Raw genomic sequence first — 22,807 nt, forward strand, 5'->3', positions numbered from 1 at the left:
ACCAAGCGATGGATGCTTGATGTTTGTAACCAAATTTTGAGTACACGTGCGTGGCTTAGCCTGTGGAGTTTAAATAAACCTTTCCGCAGTTCAGTTAACGCCGGAGCTTGCCTGATGAACCGCTGTGCACTGGGGAGTCTTCTCACTTGTTTTTTTTAGTCTTGAGCTAATTCTTTTCCTTGAATAAGAAGTTTGTCAGGGTGCGCTCCATGATAGGCCCTAGGTACGTGAAAGCTCAGCAGCGGCGTCTTGCTCCTCCCCGTGTGCAGGAGGCGAGTCGGGCCAGCGGCCGCCTGCTGGAGCAGCTGACCCAGCTGGGCCAGGACAAGGAGAGGCTGCAGCAGGAGCTCGAGGAGGCCCGCAAGGTACCGCGCCGCGCTGCTCCCCGCTCACACCCCCTCCTCCCCATACCCCCAGGCGCAGCGAGGAGCCACGGCAGGCGACATCAGTGTGAAACTATCAAATGTCATAATCGTTCAGTTTGAAAGGACTTTAGCTGAGTTTTTTAAGCCGTCGACAGTGGCGGAGGGTAAGGGTTTGGGAGGGCGAGCTCCACAGACAGGGTTCTGCACGCCACAGGTGTGGAGCCAGGGATTCGTCAGAGTGAGAATCTGATCCTCTGGCGCAGGCTAAGAAGTGGACTCCACTCATGCAAAAGGTCCTGAGGATATTCTGGTGCTGGTCCGTTTAGTTTTCTTATACAAAAGTAGGATACCTTTAAAGTCCTTTAAATTTCACAACAATTTTCAGTGCAGTGTACACAGGCCAGGAGTTACGTGACCAAATCCTTTTAGTCTGCAGGATTCTGCACACTGCAGCCTGTTTAGGAGCTCGGTAGAGAAGTGAGGCAATAGAGCCGTCTGATCATGATGCGTTAACGGCAGCTGTGGGCGTTTCAACACCAGGTAGAGCCAGAGTCCTAGCTGAGCCGTGCTCCTCAGGTGGAAGAAAGGTGCCCTTGTGATGTTTCTCACATGAGCTTCAGGTGACAACACAGGGGCAGGAGTAACACCAGGGTTTGAGTGTCAGGGGTGTGGTCTCACCATTGCTGGCTCTGCAGGAACACTGAGCTCCAGCAGTCTTGCGAAGCCCCTGAGCCTGGCCTCTGGCCGGGTGCTCTCTAGTTCGTCTCGGGGATGCGCTCGTCCGCCGCCGCCGCGCCTCTGCCACCGCCTCCCTTCTCGCCTCAGACCGCGGACAAGCGCAAGGCCATGCTGGACGAGATGGCGATCGAGACGGCGCAGGAGAAGTCGCGGCACAAGGAGGACCTGGGCAACGCGCGGCTGCAGCATGAGAAGGAGGTGCTGGGCATCCGCGCCAAGTACGAGCGGGAGCTGCGGGAGCTGCACGAGGACAAGCACCGTGCCGAGGAGGAGATCCGCAGCCAGCTCCGCGACGAGAGGGTGAGGCCGCCTGCCCGCCGGGCCGCCCTGGAGAGTCTCCGCTGCCCAGCGGCTCATTCGGCTGCAGCTTTCCCGAGCGCCGTGCGGACGGAGGCGGGCGTCTCGGGGCTGGCCGGGCCGGAGCTGTCGTGCGGCTCGGACTGCCGCGTGTCCGCGTCTTTAATCCCTGCACCGATCGGGAAAAGACGCCGTTGAAACCTGTAGGACCTAGGACCTCAGCCCCGCGAGTTCAGGCTGGGCTGTAATGGGCTTGCCGGGCAGAGCCGTAATGCATCAGTAACCGATAATGAAGAATCGTGTTTCACTCCCGAAGCGAGCTTTAAACTAATCCCTGTTGAGTTGTTTCTGCAGTGGTCCTGCAGAAGCATCTCAGAATAGCACTTGTAACCACTTTTGTATGTTCAGGCCGAATCTGAGTACCTTCTGCTGGCACGCAGGCCTCTGAATTCTGGACTCCCTGAAGCCTAGTATTGGTCCTGCTGGTGTCTGTTCTCCTTGAGTAGTCAAGTAAATAACCCTTAATAGTCCCACTAACAGGTTTCACATATACTCTTTAAACATCAGTTCACTTTTTAGCTATTGTGGTCCGTAAATAACTTGAGATTTTGGCGGCTCCGAGCTTTGAGTAGAAAACAAAAACTTCCAAAGCAACAATTTATTCAATGCAGAATCCATTTCAGCAAAGAGCTCAGCAAGCAATGACAATCAGCAGGTGTGCTAGACCCCAGGAACAGGACTGGGCACCCCTGCCTTAGCAGACAGCCCAGTAAATAAGGAGTTACAGCAGTCTTGCCTTAGTTAAAGCATGTATAGGGTCCAATCAGGCTGAGCCTGTGGCCTTGGTTCTTTTTAATCTAGCTTCACAGATGCAACAGGAGTTAAGAGCACCCCAAGTTACACTGTAAGAATGATAGGAGTCTGCTGCAACCCTCCTGACTCCTGCTCTCTAAGAGCTCTGCACTGGTGCCTTTGGAGGCTAATTTCGTTGTTGCTGCTCCACATAGCTGTTCATCATCTGGGCCCTTCATGCATAATCCAGTTGTGGACTTCTGCTGCTATTGATCGCGGTGTACCGTTCCAAGCATCACGCTAATGCATTGCTTATAATTAACGAAGAAGGAAAGATTAATGCATGTACAATCACTAATGTTGAAGCCTTTTTGTTTATCTCTCCTTAATTGTTATTGGAACCGCTTTATGGTGGTGTATTCCAATACCAGGCTTGTGCATTCTCATTTGATCAACACTTGCTTGGTGGGCGCGCAGCAGCGTCATAATGGATTTGACTCACTATCGATTTGTTCTCTGTGATTGCTTATCAAAGTTACTTTGAGCTCTGAATGAAAGCTGTTAGATCATCAGAATTTTACCTCATGTCATTCATGCAAACGTGGGCTTTTCTTACTCATATCTCCGTCGCCATGACATCTGCGTCTCGGGTGACTTGGAGAGGTGTGTTGAATATAGATTCCCCTTGGAGTTCCAGACTGTTATAGGGGACCGAGTAATTGTGCTGGTGGCGTGCAGTGCAGATGGACAGACTGCGTCGCGGTGCGTGTGTGCAGCAGATTGGGACTGTAGGCAGAGCAGTGCAGGGCTCAGCTGTGGGCTCCGATGAGAACGAGACCAGACCGCTTCCACTGCTCTAAGCAGCCTCCTCTTCAGCGGGACTCGACGGTGCACGTTCCCCCCCCCCCAGCTTCTGTTCTCACCCGGAGGTCGGGTTTGTCTTCCCCAGGCCCGGACCCGGGAGCTGGAGGACTGGCAGCAGACCGCGGAGGAGCTGCGGGCTCAGGTCCAGGCCATGGAGGGCACCAAGGGCTGGTTTGAGCGCCGGCTGAAGGAGGCGGAGGTACGCGCCCCGCTCCACGTACACCCCTCAGCTCGCGCTCGGCTGCCGACCCCTTCTCTTCTGCAAGGGAATCGGATCGCCTCTCCGAGCGAGTCGTTGCCGTGTACCCTTCGGAGCCGTTTATCTACACGGCTTGTGTCTTTAAGGAGGTCGGCAAGCGCGATTGCCGGCCTATTTTTGCGACGCACCCTAAACAAGTTCCCTTTTGTTTTGGCTCGGCCGCCTTGCTTTCCGTCTGTCGCAGCCGGTGCTAGAAATTCGCTCAGCTGAGGTTCGAACGCCTGAACTGCCGTGGCGCCGTTTTGAGAGGCAGCAGGCTTTCCTTTGCCGTTGGTAGGCCTCTCGGAACGTGCCTTGCGAAGTTAGGGGCCCCCTCCCTCGCCATCCGCTCCGCCCGGATGTGGCAGAGATGCCGGCGAACCCGACTCATCGCCCGGCTTTCCTGGGAGAGCTGGAGAGCTGGAGAGCTGGAGAGCTGGAGAGCTGGAGAGCTGGAGAGCTGGAGAGCTAGCGGGGCAGAACTTAAGATCACGGAGAGCACGCGGAGGCACAGCTGTGTGAAAATGAGGAATAGGTGGTGTGGAGTAGGAATATCGTTTAGGCTTTGAGGAAGAGAAGGAAGGGGACCAACTCCAGCTGCGGCCACTAGATGTCCTCATTCCTTTAGCTGTAACAGAGCTAGCAGAATTTATTTCACACGTAAACTTATTGTCTGTTCACCTGGGCATTTTTGGTCTTTTCCTTTTACAATGTAAAAAAATCCCCTTAATTCACCGTGGGGCTAAAGATATGACTTTCCGGACCCTGAGAGCAGAATTAATTTGGTTTGAGTCGGAATGGTGATGACAAAGGATGATGAGGTGCAAAGGAGTGGGCAGAGGTTGCTTCCACACTGGGAAGTAGAGAGACAGGGAAAAAAAAAAAAACGTTTTATCTGCAGAGCATCTTCAGGGGTCCAAATGCACACCTGGTAGAGGCTCTACCGCCGAAATGTTTCTCTTCCTTTGGACTTTCCAGCCTGTAGTTACCCTCTGCCTGTTCCAGAGCTACACTGTGACTGACTGCTGCTGTTCTGTCTGTGTCCAGGAGACCATTGAGAAGAACTCACTGGAGCACCAGGAGCAGATTCAGAAGCTCAAGTCAGAGGAGGCCGCACATCTGCAGGTCTGTCTGCGCAGTGAGAGGACAGAAGACGCCAAAAGCCTCGAAAGTGTCTGGAATCGCAGAGTGAAAATTAAAAAAAAAATTCGGCACCGATAATACTGTAGCGCTTTCAGGTTCATGTGGGTATGTGCCCTTGCTGCTCCCACCTCAGGTCGGCTCCCCACTGCTGGGGCTCGAACCCGGGCTTCCAGTGTCACTCAACAGGGACCCAGCTGGCTGAGCTAAGGGAGATCACGAGATCTCATACCTTCAACAGATGTTGGCAAAAAATACTTGATAAAAATATATTTCCTGATCCCTTCTAAAACATCAGCATAAGATCAATACACATCAACCCATGAGGGTAAATTGGACATGGCTCAACAGTCAGGCTGAAACAGAGCCTTGAATTAATGTAAAATGTATAAAATGGAACATAACGTCTTGGCTCTATTTTAAAAAATATCAGTCTAAGCAGTTCTTGCATCAAAGCCCACCAAAGTGGTGTTGAACTGTTTTCCTTACTCTCGGCATCCTTGCCATGTGTATGTCAAGACGCTCCGCTACTGGTAGAAACACGTTACAGGTATACTCTCCCTCGGCCTCGGGTCCCACTCAAGATCATCCCACAGCAGCTTGATGTTTAGATGATACAGCAGGTCAGCGCCTGGGGGAGTCAGTGTTTTAAAACTGCCTCAGGTCTCTTGTCATGTTGTGTGTTTTGGGGGTTTTGAAGTCGATGAAGGAATCGGTTGAATTAATATTCACCTGCAGTAAAAAGAAGGGGGATGCATTCATTTTCTCTGCCTCATTCACAGGCTGGGGATGCTACAATAGACAGCACGATTCGTACGTGTGAGGTGGAATGGAATTATGACCACGTAATGGGGCATTGATATGTGACATATTGAGCCATCAACCTGAAGTTATATGTACTTCATCTTAAAAGATGTTTTTTAAACCTTTAAACAGCTGGTGTTGGATGCCATAAAAAACAAGTTGTTCCTTCTTTTAGAGTGCCTGCTGATTTGTTTAATGGAGCAAGTACAAAGATGTGCCATAGAAAATAATATTCTGCTGAAAATAAGGAGAAACTGCGGACAATTATTTGTTATTAAATAAACGTGCTCCCTGGCAGGAGAAGGACGCAGAGATCCAGGGCGTGAAGCTGCAGCTGCTGGAGGTGGAGAAGGAGAGAGATGAGCACGTCTCCTCCATCACCAAGCTGAAGCAGGTAGGGAGGGGCGAGAGCGTCGCAGGATTCAGGGGACACCAGCCTTGTGCTGTCCCAGGCGCGCGTGTGCATGACATTGGGGTGCTCCTGTGGAATCTGGAATGTGCCCATCTCGAACCCGCGCCCGTGGGTAATATCGGGGCCATCCTGCGGGAATTCCACATGTCGGTCTCGAACCCACGCCAGTGGATGATATCGGGGCGATCCTGTACGACTTCCACGTGCCCAGCTCGAACCCACGCCTGTGGGATAATCCTTTGGGAATCCCACTGCCCGTCTTGAACTCGCTCCAGCCAGGGCTGGACCTGGTCCCTGATGCTGCCTGTGAAGTTGGCTGTACGTGTGCTGTAATCATTAGCAAGCAGGACCGGTATCTTTCACTAATTGCCTCAGCTCAGAGCTCAAGTGCTGCAGCTGTTCGATGCCTCAGAGGAACGTTCCAGCTTATTGGACGCCTGTGACTAGTTATTTGTTCTCACAGGTTCGTTCTCGCTGTCTCTTTTAATTAAGCTGTGCCGTCCCTTTTCAGATGTGCAGTTCAATCCGTCAGTCATTTCCTTGTTCGTCCTGCGTTCAGTCTTTTCCAGGCACAGAGAGTCTGGATAACAGAAGAGCCTCTCCTCACCTAGAGGACGTTTCATTTAATGGGTTTTTTGTCTTGAAGTTATAAGCGGCGTCAGTTAAAGAATGGAAGTGGTCTCTGTTGTCTGTTGTAGTCCTGATTTAGGAACGACCTCAAACATCTGTTTCAGGCGGGATTGAAAACTCTGCACAGGCCTGGCCGGAGAATACCAGAGTGTGCGCTGAAACAGGCCTACGACTTCCTACAGCTTCCTTTTTATCCTGCAGCTTCCTGTTTGTCCCTTGAATTCAAACGAAGTCCAGGATTTGCAAACTCCACTTTCAATTACTTAATTGACTCAATTTTTTAGTTCGAAGAGCCCGTTTTAGTGAGATCTTAGATGTGATTTTCCACTTGGTTGAAGACGGCTATCCAGGCTGAGGCTCGGGGGGGCTGTCCCGGCCTCTGCTTTTCCGTTTCCAACTTGCTGGGCGATGTGGCCCTTCAGACACGCCACTCGGCAGGTCACAGGTCACAGGTCACGCTGTCTTCGTCTCTTGTAGGAAATCAAGGACACAGTGGATGGCCAGCGGATCCTGGAGAAGAAGGGGAGCTCAGCGGTGAGTCTGGCACCAGAAACAGTCCATCTTGACCAGTAGGAGAAAACCTGCTCTCGTCAGTGGTGTTCCCAGTGGTATCCCAGAAGCCCCTGGGCACGATGTGAACCCTGCATCTCCCACAGAGACTCGGCCCCTGTCTGAGTTCAGTGGTTGATAAATAGCGCTCGTTTTACAACAACAGATCTCTCTTTAAAATGCAACCGACAGCATCGCGTCTTCACTAAATCAGCAAAACTTTCTAATTGCCCTTCGGGATTTAGAATGTTGTTTTTGTCATTATTAACCTTAATTATTTAAGATGTCAGAGCTGTGGTTATTATGCATTACGTACTTTTCACTCCTGTCTGACGTGCCGTTCAACATCTGGAGAAAGTTATTGTGCAGCGATGGGTGTGTGTATCGGTTAGGAAAGTGAAGGTGCTGAAATGTGATCGCCGGGCTCTGGGATCTGGGATCAGCTTGAGGGGCTGATGAGGCAGAACTCTGTGGCTGAGATGCTCTGGGTCGATACTGGGAATAGCAGAATATTCGTGGCTCAGAAGTGGAGGGAGCCCAAAGGCAAATGTAGAGAAACGTCACACGATTTTTTCCAGAAATTCCGGAGGAGCAAAACACAAAGATTTGGTTGTGCATTAATATTCAATTTAGCAGTTTCCTATGTTATAACTTTTTCAAACCTTCCCTTTAGTTTTGATTTTAAAAAAGCAGAGCACTTAAACATCATTAACTTAGCAGCTGGTGAGCTTCTGTCACATGGTTTTGTCTGGTTGTCGTGGCCTCAGCCCACAGGAGCAGGGGAGAGGGCCTGGCCTTGCGCAGGTTCCCTTCTGTTCCTTTAGTGTTTCTCTCTCCTTTCGCCCCAGCTGAAGGACCTGAAGAGGCAGCTGCACCTGGAGAGGAAGAGGGCAGACAAGCTGCAGGAGAGGCTGCAGGAGATCCTGACCAACACCAAGACCAGGACAGGTGTGTTAGGAGGGCTACTGTCTCTCGAGAGCTGTTCCCTGTTTTTCATCTACAAAGGCGTACAATACGTAGGACTTTACTGGGGGATCGAATTGGCACACGGATGATTGATAGGCTTGAGCTGATGTGCGTCTGTGGACAGGCATGTCTGCAGTTTATATAGAGAAGAGTGAAGAGTAAAGAGGGCAACCTCTCAAAGCTTTATTTCTAGAGTGAAACACCGATTAGTAATTATTCCTAACTGGAGTTCAGAATGTATTATGTCATTATATAATAATCCTATAACCTCAAGAAAATCTATAGCGCCACTCTGCCTATCTAGACGGGTCCTCTCACGTGCTCTCCCGGAGTGAATGCAAAGAGCTCTGGCGCACTGTAATCTCCGTTCCTTCATCCTTGACTGTTAAATACTGCGGAACTCCCTTTAGCTGGGAGGCAGGTCTGTATAAGTCAACTAATTATTGGTGCTGTGCTGAGTTAGACAAAACATTGTAAAACATGGTTACAGTTGAACTCTGAAAGGTCCCAAAATGTCATCTTGTCATGCAAAAAAGCAGCATTAATTTTGTTGTGGCTATTTTTAAACTGGAGTATAGTACAGAAATGCAGGTTCAGTGGTTGAGCACTCTGTTCACTCTATGTATAAATAATTTCTGTACTTAATATTTTTAAGATGATGTCTATAGTTCACAAGTGCTGAGGCATCATCAAATTCATGACGCCGCTCAACTCTCTCTCTCTGCTGATTGAAGCCTGTGCGTATTGAGACATTTAACATCTCTGATCCAGCACTCCTGATGGGTGAAGAGGGGTGTGTTGATTTTAGTTTTCCAGCAGTTTTCCCCCTTTGCCTGTCAGTAATGGCGGAAATTATACTTGAAAACGCATTTCAGGTTGTCACGTTTAATTAAGAATTGCAGCTTAACAGTGCCTATTACACCTTCAAAGTTTTGCATTTCCGAACATCCATTAGCATGTCTAGAGTGGCTGAGAGCAGAAGAAAACCTTTCCAATCGACTTTATCCGGAAGGAGATGAATGTTATCGACCCGGCCATTGACTTCAATGAAGAAGGAGCCTGCGCTTTGCGTGGCGTGATGCATGGCTGAATGAAAGTCTTTATATAGCACTTTACAAAGTGGCTGGGATTTACAGGCTGAGAAAAATGAAGATAGATTGGGAGTGGGGGCGAGCCGGAGGAATCCCGAGCCTCTCGTGTCTCCAGAAGGATGAAAGCTGGGCAGGTGCGACGCTGTGCTGAACGCCCTTCACATTTTCACTTCATGTCTGCCTGGCTGTGACACTTCGAGTTCTCAAACAGCAGCTTGCTGGTGGCCTGCCTTTGCTGTAGATGTCTTTTCCACTGTCAGTTCCCTTAAAAAAAAAAAAAAAAAAACCCAGCTGCTCCTCCAGCACTATTCCTGTTTGCCTCTTTGATATTGCCTGACAGCCACCTTAATGGAAGGCGCTTGCAAATCGGTAGCAAAGGGCCAGGCTTCTTCACCTGCTGAGGAGCTCCACTGGTCTGCACAGCACCTCCTGGGATGGAGACCGGTGGTTGGGGAACAGCCTTTGAAGTGGGTTTTTAAGACTCTGCAGAGAGAGAGAGAGAACCATCACGGGGTCACCCCTAGTGCATACAGCCGGGCTGCCCGGGTCTAGAGCGGTCAAGTCGAAGTACAGAGCCTTAGCTCGGGTGTCTGAACACTGCTCCTCCTCGGGCGTGGAGGGACATGTCCTGCTCTTCCGTGTTCGTGCCCCGGCCGGTAGATGAGGTTATTACTGACATCACTGCAGCGGTAGTGGCAGTCTGAGAGCAGCGGGTTGATGAATCCCGCTTATGCCTGACAGTGGCTAACGAGGGCTGAGGGGTAAGGAGGAACAAGTGGTCGTTGGCCCTGTCCCTCGTGTCTGAGGAGCACGGCCTGTGCCGAGCGTCTCTGCAGTCTATACTGCACACACCTCACCTTTTCAGCCTTTTTAAATCAAGTTTAGTTTTCACAGCATTAAAAAATGCAAAGCGATCACCAGTATATTTCCGTATTTTGATTATCTTGCAGAACTGTAAATGCAGTAACCCCTCTTCTATGCACAAGAAGAGGAAACTCCTTTATTAGTAACCCCAAGGAAGGAGCCTAGGACCTGGAACGCCAAGCATTTTGGGGGAGCAGAGTTACTAACGCCTCCCTGGTTCTGAGGTTCTGACTGGGGCTGGTGAGACTATGACAGGGAGCTGCAGTCAGGCAGCACTGTGGTAACTCTCCAGTAAACGATGACATTCAGTATTGATAAGAGCCTTCTCTCCCGCAGTTATGCAAAGACTAATTTCTCAGCAGTTTTTGAAAAAATGATCTGCAGCTCACTGCTGCTGTTGAAGAGGGAGAATGGCGTGAGATTGCAGTAGAGAGCGTAGAGCTGTCCACTCTGCGCCGTGGCTAGCCTGCCCCATCTCGCTGACGACCACTGCCTTCAAGATCATTGCTTTGTTACCTTTCTTTCTCATTCTGTTGAGCTCCTGAACACACTGCAGCCCAGCACTGTAACAATGAGGTCCTGAACACACTGCAGCCCAGCACTGTAACAATGAGCTCCTGAACACACTGCAGCCCAGCACTGTAACAATGAGCTCCTGAACACACTGCAGCCCAGCACTGTAACAATGAGCTCCTGAACACACTGCAGCCCAGCACTGTAACAATGAGCTCCTGAACACACTGCAGCCCAGCACTGTAACAATGAGCTCCTGAACACACTGCAGCCCAGCACTGTCGTCTATCAGCTCTTCCTCCCGCTGTGGTTGCTGTGCTGCGCTGCTGGGTGTTTTTCTGGATGCAGCTCTGTGTGTGGTCAAGCTTTCCAAAAGTTTACTTCTAAGGAGGCACCCCCCCCGCCCGCCATCCTCGTCAGCGAGATGGCAGAGACCAATAAATATTTTATCAAGTCCCCCCCCCCACCACCAAAAAGAATGCGTCGGGGAAACTTGCCTGGCACATGGTAGACTGGCTTCTGCACTCCTCCAATGCATAGCTGTGCCAGGGCCGGTCTCTTCAGAGGCATCTATAATTTAAGGGAGCTTAAATGTTTCATAGCTGCTCTATGCAAAGTGAAAAAGTGGAGGATAACACATTTTAAATTAGGGAGCCTTTCTCTCTGTCGGGTTCAAACAGCTTTAGTTAGAGCTTACCAGTATGCTTTTCCACCGTTTTGCTCCAGGAAGTTGCTACTCCTAAGTTTTAGTTCTAGTTTTCTTTCTGTCCATTGCAGTTTGACGAGGTTTCGTGCCTAATTACAGGGCAGTTATCATCGTGGCTGTCAGGCTAAAGAAGAAACAGCAGCAGCAGCCGATGCCAATGATAATTGGATCCGCTGGGTAAAAACCTAGAAAGGATTATTTCACCACTGTTATTTTAAAAATAATCTCTTTACCTTTAATAGAAGCCACCTTTATCCCTAACCCATCAAGGGCTGTTTCTTTAAAGGTACCAGCCAGTTCTCACAATACCCAATTAATCCTAGTTGGAATCATTTTATTTTTCTCAGTTATTTTTACTCCTGAAGGTCTGCCCTGTTTCTCTGCTTTGCTCACTGTGTTGCTGCAGTTGTTGGGGGTGTGTATATGTAGGAGTGTGCAGGATTCTGATCCGGAGAGGCTGTGCAGAGTCTTATTCTGATTGCAGTGGTAGTGGCTGATAGTGCTTACAGTGTACTGTATATTAACCACATCTCTGTCTTAATGCAGTATAAATGTTCAGTGTGCATTAACACTCTGCCAGTCTCAGTGCAGCGTTACTGTGCAGGGTTTTTAAACCCTTCTCTCAGGTTTAGAGCCCTGGCAGTGTACAGTAGTGTGCATTAACCTCATATCTCTTTTGAAATTACTGTATTGTACTGCAGTCCTGTGTTAACCTTCATTATCAGAGCAGTTTTAGTGTACAGTGAGGTTAGTTTACAAAGGGGCGCAGTAGTTGTCTGTTAGTGTACAGCAGCGTGCAATAGCTCAGACTGACCACAGCGGTGTGCGGTAGCTCAGTCTGAGCGCAGCGTTCATGTACCGTGGTGTGCAGTGTGTGGCAGTGTTTGTATACACTGGTGTATTAACTCGCCCTCTCTCTGTGGCAGGCCTGGAGGAGTTGGTGCTGTCGGAGATCAGCTCGCCTAGCCGGACCCAGACAGGGGACAGCAGCAGCGTGTCCTCCTTCAGTTACCGCGAGATCATGAAGGAGGGATCGGCCTCCCAGAGCGCCAACAAGGTGCAGTCGCCTCTTCCAGCCAGGGCAGTGCCCGACGCACAGCGCAGACGGGCATGGGGGGTCCGGGGGGCGGCACTGTGGAGGAGTGGGTGGGGCTCTGGATTCGCAATGAGAAGGCTGTGGGCTCAAATCTCCGGTGGGGTGCAGCTGTTGTCCCCCTGAGCAGGGTCTTTCACTCAGACTGAGGCAGTAAAATGTTGACACAGATGTAAGGTGCTTTTGGATAACTGCGTCAGCCAAACGATCAAAGAACAATGAATGATAACAGGGCTGACGGTGTTGCAGGGTGCGATGTAGCAGGCTGTCCCAGTGCAGGCATGTCAAAACATGGCTAATGTTCAAGAAATGATGGTTTGTTTTCTGGCCCCGATACCCATCAGCGATGCTGCAGTCCCAACTGGTTCCCCATGTTCTGTCCAGCGCCTGCATTTACAGAGCATAATGACTGCTATCCAGTTTCTTTATTTCTTGTTAACACGCACTTCAATATTCTGCCTTAAAACATTTTGGGGGGGTTTTGCGTGATAAGATATTGCAATCATTTTACAGATCTTTTACTGAACAGCTTTGATGTTTCTGCAGTGGTGATGTTTTTATCTGTTACTGAAGAGTAATTTTTTTCCCCAATGAGACAGCATGCGCTCTGCGATATAAGTGTCCGCAATCAATCCACTGAGTCCTGTCTCTCATAGCCAGCAGAGCCTCAGGGACCTGTGTCTGAGATACCACTGTGCTGGTGTTTCGTCTCTAGGCCAGCTCCACCAAAATGCTTCTAGCAGCGATGATGGTCAGTTGTCCTGCGAGATTCAGAAGATGGGTCCTGCTGCTGCTAAGGAGAGATAGGGGGATCAAATCAGAAACTGTTTCTACAGGAAAAAACGAAACGGGGGGAAAAAAAAAAACTAAAATTAAGCCAGAGCTTCCACCGGCAGATTTTAAGTGCTAGGAAGTGCTCTTTATCATTGTGTTGCCAATGGCTCCTGTGCGCCTTGGCTTGATCGCTGTCTGAGTTGATTCAAGGACAGAAACCGCGTACGTCTTTAATCTTCTAATGCTACTAAATGTTGAGTCTGTCTGGTGTCGTCCCCCAGTCCAACACCAGCAGCCCCCAGGCGCAGCGGCCCGCCGAGCTCTCCGACGACGAGATCAGCGAGCTGTTCCTGCGGCTGGCAGAGGTGCAGCAGGAGAAGTGGATGCTGGAGGAGAAGGTGGAGCTTTTTTTTTCCCCTCCTCCTGTGTTTCTGTTTTTGAAGCGGTTTTGTTTCTCCATCAGTAAGTCCGGCACGTGGTCATTTCTTTTTTATTTTTTTCGGCCTTGTTGGCCCCTCTTCTGCGAACTCCCTGTCCTGCTGTTCGGACCCGCCCCTGGTGGTGTCGGATTACGTGAAGCGCGTGCTAACGAGGGCGTGGAGCAGGCCCAGGCCTTAACGTTAAAATGAAAGGAAGGTGCTGCCACTATTACTCCTGCAAAACTGCTGAAGGTCTAATTCAACTGATAACTTCACCCCGTTTGTGCTTTTTGTTTAAAAAAGAGAAGAGCAGCAGATGGCACCATGTAAGGAGTGGTTTTTTTAAAGAGTAGATGAACTGCCCAGTTCTATTTGGGAAGAGATCAATAGGAGAAAGCTCATTTTCCAACATGAGAACAGACCTCAGGTGTGCTGTGATTGATGTTAAATCTAGGTAAAATCAGTTTGGGGGAGATGAGTAGTTTATTGGTAAATACGTCTGCGTGCACAAAGCTTTGTAAATGACACTTGAACTTTTCTGATGAGCTTGTGCACACCAGCAGTGGTCACAACGTAAGCTTTACATCCTGATGTGATTAGTTTTCTGTGTGTGTGTGTACGCTTCAAGTGGTTTGTTTAAAGTGTATCTTGGATCCAGTTCTATAAAACTGAAAGTCACTTGGCACGTCTTATATCTTGTTGTCTTGGCACGTTTTCTTTTGTTCACTGCTGCTGCTTTTAAGAGCTTGCGGTCTGTTATGTTGTTTTATTAATTCTGCAACACGTTGACCTGCAGCAGTGGCACTGCCCATTGCAGGGGCTTTGCGCTGCCCCTGGTTCGGGGTTAGATGGCATTTCGGTCTTGCCAGGCTCACCAGGATGCGGAGCACGTGTCTTTTCCTGACACATGAGCGCAGCCGGGTAATGGGATCTCTGAAGTGCAGCCAGTGCCCTGCTGGAGGGGTCATCCGAGGTGCTGTGTCTTGGCAATGCTGTCTGGCTAATTAGCCTTGACACCGGTGGGCATGGCCCAGGCCTTATGCCCATTTTCTACCAAGGTCAGAGGTGTTGGGAGGTAAGTGTAAGGTGACAGTTTACCTTCCCCTCTGTGGTGAGACCCGGGCGATGGATGGATGTCTCTGGGCTTCGTCCAAGTCAAGTCAGAAACGATCAGCTTCAGACTCGGTAATCAGGCTGTCTGGCACCTTTGTGGCAGTTTAACAGCACCTCCTGCGCCTGTGATTCAAGAGTCCCTCTGAGAGACTGACCTACATTCCTACAGGTCCAGGCCTGAACCAAAAGAGCCACAGGCCAGCAGGGTTTCTGTGTCTCGTGAAGCCAGCAGTTTGTCGAGACTGGGACACTGCGTGTTCATCAGTAAAGCTGGGTGCACAAACACATTACTGTACAACAGATGACCAGTGGTGACAGGGTGGCCCAGTGATGCAGTGGTTATCATTGCTGCGTCACAGAGCTGGGGCCCTGGGTTCAATCTTTGGGGTGCTGTCTGCGTGGAGTTTGTATCTCCTCCCCATGTTCACTTAGGTTTCCTCCCACAGACTGGTGGGTTAATTGGCTTCTGGAAAAATTGGCCCTGGTGTGAGTGTGGGTGTGTCCGTGTCTGTGTGTGTCCCGAGATGGACTGGTGTCTTGTCCAGGGTGTGTCCTGCCTTGTACCTGTTGCTTGCTGGGATAGGCTCCAGCTCCCCTGCGACCCTGAATTGAAAGAAGCGGTTTGACGATGGATGGATGATTAATGGTGACCAAGAAGCTTGCTGGACTGTGACTCTCCAGCACCAGGGTTGGGCGACCCAGCTCAGCTCAGTGGCTGGTAGCTTCTAGTTTTTCTTCTAACTAACCCTTTTACTTCGCTGATCATTAATTGTTCATTTATGTAATGTTTTTTAAGGGCCCTTGACACTTGGCTACAGTTCTGCTGTTAATCTTATTGAGCTGGACATCCACCTTCACTGGAACAGTTTAACACTTTTCAAAGGTCTTCAGCTGGTAATGATTTGCGAGACCTAGAAAATGTGCTGGATTCCGTCCTTGAAGGGACTATAGTTGAGCATCTAGGTACTTTAACAAAGGAGGCGAGTGTCACGGATGTTGACGTTTGGGACATTGTGTCAGATCTGTCCAATTAAGGAAACAGTTCAGCCAATTAAGTCAGAACAGGACCAGAAGGTGCTGTGGCTCTCTGGGAAAAATCTGACCGCCGTGCTCTGCAGCGGGACCCCTCTCTTTAGCTATAGAGTCTTCATGGTTTATTTTAACTTTTATTGTTCTAATTAACACAGTTTTCTACAACTGGGCTTAAAGAAACCAATAAATTGCCTCTCTTGTACCTGTACACCCCTGGTCTCCTTCTGGCTGTGCCCCTGTAAAGACTTACCTGGATGAAACCGAGATCAAGGTTGTTTTCTGCACCATGACAACTTTCAAAAACTGTCTCTGTTCCTTCTCTGCATCCTCACAATTCACAGTGCTTGAGTCTCTATGGGTGCCTGAGTTCTACCTGTGCACTGTCATATCTCTGCCGCAAGTGTGTTGACACAGCTGCTGTGGTTTCAGGTGAAACATCTGGAGGTCAGCTGCTCATCCATGGCCGATGACATCTGCAGGAAGAGTGCCATCATTGAGACCTATGTCATGGACAGCAGGAGAGGTAACTGTCATTGTAATTGTCCTGTGTGTTTGCTCAGTTAAACTAGGACACGTCCAGACGTTGGGTAACGGGACCTCTGCCAGTCGAGAATGGAGATATCCTCACAGGCGTAGTGCACTATCTCCTTGTTCATGAGCCCATGCAAGGACACACCTGTCCAGAGTAACCCCAGGCATGAATGCAGATGTGGTCAGACACTGAGGTGCAAAGCTTACTTCACATTTGTGCAGAAGGCGTTTCTTGACCGTACCCTTTGCTGCGCTGATAGACCCAGGCCACATCCTTCTTGCTGGATGGCCTGCAGCCCTGACCTGCCCTCTGTCCAGCTCTTAGGGCCCTCAAGGAAGCTCCTGCCCAGCGGGCAGTTTGCGCTCAGTAGTCGTGTCGCGAGTGACTCCGACCCCCAGAGCACTGTTCTTTCTGGGCAGCTGCGGCAGATTCAGAGCTTTGGTGTCCCACTGCAGGTCTGGGAAAGTGCGGCGTGCTGAGGCCATACTGTACTTGTGCCTATGTGCCAATAAAATGATTGCCCTGGGAGCTCTTCTCACCCTATTAAAACACCCTTGTGTATGTTTTCTCATACAAGCTAAGGGCAGAGAATAAGATTGATTACAGGCGAGAGGTCATCAGTTGCCCAAAAGCTTGGTTGCTCTAAAGCTTGTGGGTTCAGGGATCTCAGCCAGCAAGCGTGGTGCTTGAAGGATCCCAGACTGACAGGTGAGTTTAACACCACAGCTGGGCAGCTGTTTTCAGACAGCTTTCTATCTAAAGAGTAGTTCCTGCCTCCGATTCCAATAGGTGTCCCCTTGTCGCCCTAAGGCCAGTCGGTCAGGTGGCGTGGCGTGGTCAGTGCCTTTGGGATTGTGTCCCAAGCTGCCACATGCTCTCCACTCAGGATGCCCTGGCTGAACTCGGGACAGGCCCCTCACAAGGTGCCCGGCTTTCCAAGGGCGTTTTCTGTGTGGAGTCGGCTCCCGATGTGAATTTAATCTCCATCAGTACAATCTCAGAAATGGATAAGCAGTTGCTGGAAGGATGTGGTGTGTAAATTAATCTCACCAAAGCTTAAGAAAAAATAGAACTTAAGTTTAAATTAAGCATGGAAACAGCTCGTGTGTCTGCTAACGGGCGTGTGTTGTGTCCGTCTGGAGACTTTTTTTTCTTTTTGCCTCCAAAGCACCTCCTGCGTTTCTCTTTTTATAATCCTCTTTAAATCTTTTATTGTTCTATTTTTAAATTGGCTATTTTTGTGTCTGTCTTACTGCCTTCTGAAGCTAGTGGCTTGAAAAAGCACTATGTGAAATCTAATAAACAACGTTGATCTGAGTTACTGTCTTTGCTCAATATTTGATGAGTTTTGTATTTCATAAGAGTACAAAAATGTCCGGCCTGTTTACAAAAAGAAGCATTTGGTCACACAGCTGTCTCAGAAATTTTCTCTGGGTGGCCACTCTGCCCCATTGTGCGAGTTGTTTGTGGTCAGACACAAGATGATGGTTTAAAGATGTTGTGCGATTCTGTGTTTTCTTCTCCAGATCAATCCAAGATGTTATTTTGCATTCTGGACTCTGAATAAGGTTTTCTCCTTTAGCAAAACATGATCAATGTTGCCTTTCGAGCTGTCAAATTGAAGTATATAGAAAGCGAATGCTTTAAAAAAAAATACTTGTGATAAGTGATCCCATTATTTTGAGCCAAGCTGTATGTGAATAGCTGTCCAACTTTGGAAAGAACCTTTTTTTTCCCAGATCCATGTATAGCACTCTTAAGAGGTCTGTATGATTAGGGCTGGGGTTAGGGGGGTCAGTCTCCACACTAGGGCTGGGGTTAGGGGGCTAGTCTCCACACTAGGGCTGGGGTTAGGGGGCTAGTCTCCACACTAGGGCTGGGGTTAGGGGGCTAGTCTCCACACTAGGGCTGGGGTTAGGGGGCTAGTCTCCACACTAGGGCTGGGGTTAGGGGGCTAGTCTCCACACTAGGGCTGGGGTTAGGGGGTCAGACTCCACACTAGGGCTGGGGTTAGGGGGTCAGTCTCCACACTAGGGCTGGGGTTATTTATTCGGTTCTTTATAGCTGCAGACGCTCAGGATGAGTTCTGACGGGATAGTCTTAAAAAATAAGGCGTTATATCCACTTTCGGGAGCAATCGGACAGCGCCAGTGAAGAGCTGTGCTCGGTAGAAGCCACGCTGGTATTCCTGCTCTGGGGGGGAGCCTCTGTGCCCCCATTATACCCTCTGGCTGTCCTCCTGGCAGCCGTGTGCCCTCCCCGATCCATCGGCCCCCTGGCCTGGAGCCTCCTCCCTGCCACTGTCGCATCTCGTTTACCGTTCCCTCTTCCCCCTTCTCGTCCTGCGGCCTCTTGTCCCCTTCCTCCTGCACAGCTAGTCAGTTCCCGCTTTGGGTCTTGAAACGGGAGGTCACGGGTCGCCGCGAGGTTTTCAGGAGGCCAGGGAGGTAATGTTCTACGTTTATCATGCGGTGGTTTTTTATCAGTTTTATTTTACCTGTTTTTAACTTCATAATCCCATTTCCGCACTCTTGTTTAAGAGGGTTTGAGGAAGGGCTCGCCTTGTCTCTGTTTCCACGGCTCTGATGGTCTCTCTCTCTTTGTTCCTTCCCCCCTCTTTCTCCCTCCTCGTATCGCAGTTCTCTCCCTGTTTAATTTCATGAATGACCAGTTTAACATTGAATGCTAGGCTCTCTTCTCTCAAGGCCGACATTCTCTAATTGTAAATACTGTCGCAAATATGCAAGATATCCTCCTCAATGACTCGGTGCCAATTATTTATTCTATTTTATAAAAGTTTCTATAATTCTCCTATTTTCTGCCTCCTGTCACGAGTTTTTTTTTTCTTCACCTTTTACAAAGACGGTACCAGAAATATTGAGTTGCTGCATATGTGTTGTATTTTCTTAAACATTTGTATCGAATGTGACTGGTTTGCAGGGAAACAGTGCTGTTTTGTATTTCAGGGGCTTTTATCTTTTTCCCCCCTATAAGAATTTTCTGAGCAAAGATGTAACAGGAGGTGCACTTGAACAGATAAAAATGTCTCTTGACACTTCATCTTCCGAGGGAAGCAATTGGATTGATCTTGAGAGAGCCGTTAGTGGAAACTGCTGCTGTTGCAGGGTGTTCAGTGGCTCAGAGTCACGGTGCTGGGCTGCAGTGTGTTCAGTAGCTCAGTGTTAAAAAAGTGGAATGATATTGGATTCTTCTAAGCAGAATACCTTGCATAGTTTGTTATAAAGAAGGGGTTTTAAGTTGTTAAAAAAGCGATTAATGGATTAAAGCTTAATGCTGTGCATCTTAGCCACGTTTCTGCTGAGTCAGTATAACTGACTTCATCTATATTGCATCGGCATTCTTTGTGATCCCTATATAGAGCTGTAATGTGCATCTGACCAATGGAATATTACAGATTACAGTATTTATTTGCGCAATACAGAGGGCTGATATTGGAGTGTTTCACAGAACAATTTCAAGGCTGAGCTGTACTTCAGGCGCCAGCGGGTCCTGGTTTGTTATGCTGTGCACAGGTGCAGAAGGGACAAACATAAAAGGAAACAGATGAAAAGTTTCTGTTTTTTCTCTCTTTATCCCTGTGTTATTAGTGCATGAAATATTTGACAAACAGTGTGGGGAAGGCTGACAGACTGGGGCCTGTCACAAATTCCGTTTGGACGCTGTGCTACAAGGCTCATGGTTTGCTGGCTAATGGCAGACTGTGATGCTCGCGGTGAGCTTTTTTGATCATCGCATTTTCCTAGCAGGAAATACTGCACTGGGGAGATGTGAAAGGAGAACAAGAGAGCATCAGCCACAGTTGGTAGATGAGAGCTGACAGTAGCAGGATGTAAATGATTCAGGACGAAGACACGCCTAACTGAACTCAACACTCATCTTCAATAATGCAGTGCTCACTGGGCTCTCTAGCCTGCTGGGAAGAGGAGACCGAAACTTTGCTCGGTCAGCGACAATGAGAAAGCTACAGCTCGCATTCCAGCACTACAACACAGGCCTCCATAGATAGATACTTTTTTCTCCACATAATGAGCTGTTCAGCTCAACCCATTGGAGCTCTCTGATATTGAGCATTTTCAGAGTGCTGGGCTGCAGTGTGTTGAGTGTCTCAGTATCAGTGAGCTGGGCTGCAGTGTGTTCAGGAGTTCATTGTTAGGGTGAGAGGCTGCAGTGTGTTCAGTAGCTCACTAATTCAACAAAGTAGATGTATGACTACAGTAGTCCAGTAGTGGTGTGCTGTTGAGACACCTGCCTTAATACAAGAGCAGAGTGATGCCCAGAAATATAAATTAGAAGTTGTAACATGAAGGTTTTCCAAGGACAAATACCATACAGAAGAACTTGTCCCCAGCGTATTTCATACTCACTATCTGTGCTTTTGCTATAAATCCTCTCTGCTGTGAAACTCTCCCAAAACGGAGCATATCAGCATTATTCTCACCAGCATAATGCTCGAGTGTCTGTTTTTTTTTCAGTTAAAATTATTTTATACTGACACTCTTGGTCAAGGTGAAGCCCCAAAGCTTTTCTGCGCTAAGCAAAAGATTGCAAATCTTTCCTCTGTGACAGTCTCTCATTACTTTTAAATCAGCTGTTCATTATTGGTGAAATATGCTGAGATTACTGGGGTGTTTTGTTTTTTTGCTGGGAGGAAGAACGGTACATCTCTTAAATCACACAGTTACATTTCTTTTGGTACTTGTTTGCCAGACATTAGACTAACACAGCAGAATTACACAGCAATCCTCAAACTGATTAACTGTTTCTGCTTTTGTCTTTTGCAGAGAAAACATTTTTGTATGCCTTTTAATAAATACGTAATATTTAAACGGCTGGGACTGGATTTTGAGAACGGGCAATTGAAGAGTTAGTAACCAAGTTGGTAACCAAGCTGTTGTTTGTGTTTGTTTCAATTTTAACTTGATTTGAAATGTGCGAAATATAACTTTGCTAATTCACCTTTTCAAACATGACCGTTTCCTCACAGGAGTGCAGGTGGAGCCATGCAAGCATGGTAGTGTGCCTGCGTAGTGTTCTAGCCTGCTCAGACCAAGCTCTGCTTGCAGGAAGGATACCACTTGTAAGAGCCCTGTTTTACTCTTAATAGGTCAGCAGGAACATGACTGTGCTTTAAACTTGAAACGCCAGATCTTCGGTGAACAGGTGTCACCTGGACCGCCAACGACCTGACAGTATCGCTTACCTAATCAAAGCAAGCGATGATCTCAGTGTCTGGTATGGCCCTTTACACTGGATTTAAATCAAATGAAACTGGGGCAGCCACCCCTCCAGTTGAGATTACTGGACTGCTGAACCCGGTGCATTTAGTCTAATTTCAGGTCATTGGCCGTATCGCTTGCTGGCCTGTCCTCTCCCCGGAGGGCTCCGTTACCAGTCTATGTTTGGGTTTCCGAAGCTGGAGGGCTGTAGTAGAAACAGTAGATGACCACAGTCACTCCACTTGACATTATTAGTGTCTGTGTTGGAAACCAGTATCCTGATAACTGACTAAGCGGGTGACCTCTGTGTAGGAATATGAGAATCATTACAGATGAGCTCCGCTTTGTTCACGTGGATCGTTTAGCTTCTCGTAGCTTAGTTATCGCAGGATATGATCAAGATGTTTGTTTTGGATCCAAGTGGGGGAAACAATACAGGAAAGTTCAATAGCTGACTAAACTCTGTTCTATGTTCTCAGCTCTTGCAGTTCTGCATGTTAAGATAAGTGCCTGCTGTTTTCTCTCCTTCCAGTTAGCTTTGCAAGGGCCGCCCCCCCCTTGCTGGACACAAAACAATTGCTTGCATTACCCCTGATAATCCGTTTTGAAGATTTTAGACATTTAAAAGAAATGTAATTAAACAAGCTAATAAAATATAATAAAATCAGTTGAACTAGATTCGTAGTAGAGATGGTGGCACAGTGGTGAGCAGTGCTGGGGCCCTGGGTTCGGTTCCTGGGGTGCCTCCCGTGTGGCGCTGTGTGAGTTGGAATGTCCTCACCGTCCAAAGACGTGCTGGCGGGTTCATGGGCTTCTGGAAAACTGGCCCTGGTGTGAGTGTGAGCCTGTCTCCGAGTCGGTGTTTGTGTGTGCCCTGAGATGGACTGGCGTCCCACCTCGAGTCCCAGGATCGCCTCTGGCTCCCCCGCCAGCTTGTGTTGGAAGAAGTGGTTGAAAAAAGGATGGATAGTAGTGTGTCTATAGTGTCTTTTTCACCAAATGTGTGAAAATGTGATCATTTTACAAGTGGCTTTGAGATAGATGAGTGTTTTCTTTTCACAGTGGAGATTAGTATTGGTGGGGGGAGTGAGTTCCTGTCTGAGTTGGTGCTTGATGAGTTTCTCCCGTTGTGAAAATACAAAACGAATTTAAAGCCTGATAGCGTTAATGGTTGTGATCAAATCAAACTCGGGTACCTCTTTCTTACCTGATGCAGGTTCCTCTCTTTTTTTTTCTGTACATCACAGCTAAAGGGGCTGACTGAGGCTCCAGAGGGCAAGTGGTCAAACCCAATTACTGTCAATGGCCTTTTCTAACCATTTTAGTTAAGCAGCAACGTAGGCTCCAACTCAGTCACAGGCCAGAGAGGGTGAGGTTGGAGGCGGGGAGCTGCTGGCCTGTGAGGTTGACCTCGCTTTCCACTTCCTGTTTCCTTGCTTGCCAGACGTGTCCGGAGCCACTGCCGGGGGTCACGGCGGCCAGCAGGAGAGGGGGGGGCTGGGCTCCGTGCTGCGGGACCTGGTGAAGCCCGGCGATGAGAACCTGCGGGAGATGAACAAGAAACTGCAGAACATGCTGGAGGAGCAGCTGACCAAGAACATGCACCTGCAGAAGGTGGGAAGGGGAAGGGGAGGGGCT

General features: G+C 48.8%; 1 protein-coding gene across 4 annotated transcripts in view; it reads left to right on the top strand.

The window, feature by feature from the left end:
• gripap1 (GRIP1 associated protein 1) overlaps positions 1 to 22,807 on the top strand; it is a 43,951-nt gene that overhangs the window by 15,706 nt on the left and 5,438 nt on the right. For 3 of the 4 annotated variants that reach the window (XM_088623718.1, XM_088623719.1, XM_088623720.1), the window contains 11 exons: positions 270 to 365; positions 1,191 to 1,403; positions 3,142 to 3,255; positions 4,342 to 4,419; positions 5,537 to 5,632; positions 6,758 to 6,814; positions 7,678 to 7,777; positions 11,896 to 12,026; positions 13,118 to 13,234; positions 15,830 to 15,923; positions 22,614 to 22,783. In XM_088623718.1, coding sequence (XP_088479844.1) covers positions 270 to 365; positions 1,191 to 1,403; positions 3,142 to 3,255; positions 4,342 to 4,419; positions 5,537 to 5,632; positions 6,758 to 6,814; positions 7,678 to 7,777; positions 11,896 to 12,026; positions 13,118 to 13,234; positions 15,830 to 15,923; positions 22,614 to 22,783 — 1,266 coding nt within the window. Of the gene's footprint in view, positions 1 to 269; positions 366 to 1,190; positions 1,404 to 3,141; positions 3,256 to 4,341; positions 4,420 to 5,536; positions 5,633 to 6,757; positions 6,815 to 7,677; positions 7,778 to 11,895; positions 12,027 to 13,117; positions 13,299 to 15,829; positions 15,924 to 22,613; positions 22,784 to 22,807 lie in introns of those variants that run through there. The other variant, XR_015933665.1, reaches the window with a different exon arrangement.

The sequence above is a fragment of the Lepisosteus platostomus genome, chromosome 3 (assembly GCF_059453375.1).
Source record: "Lepisosteus platostomus isolate fLepPlt1 chromosome 3, fLepPlt1.hap1, whole genome shotgun sequence".
NCBI lineage: Eukaryota > Metazoa > Chordata > Actinopteri > Semionotiformes > Lepisosteidae > Lepisosteus > Lepisosteus platostomus.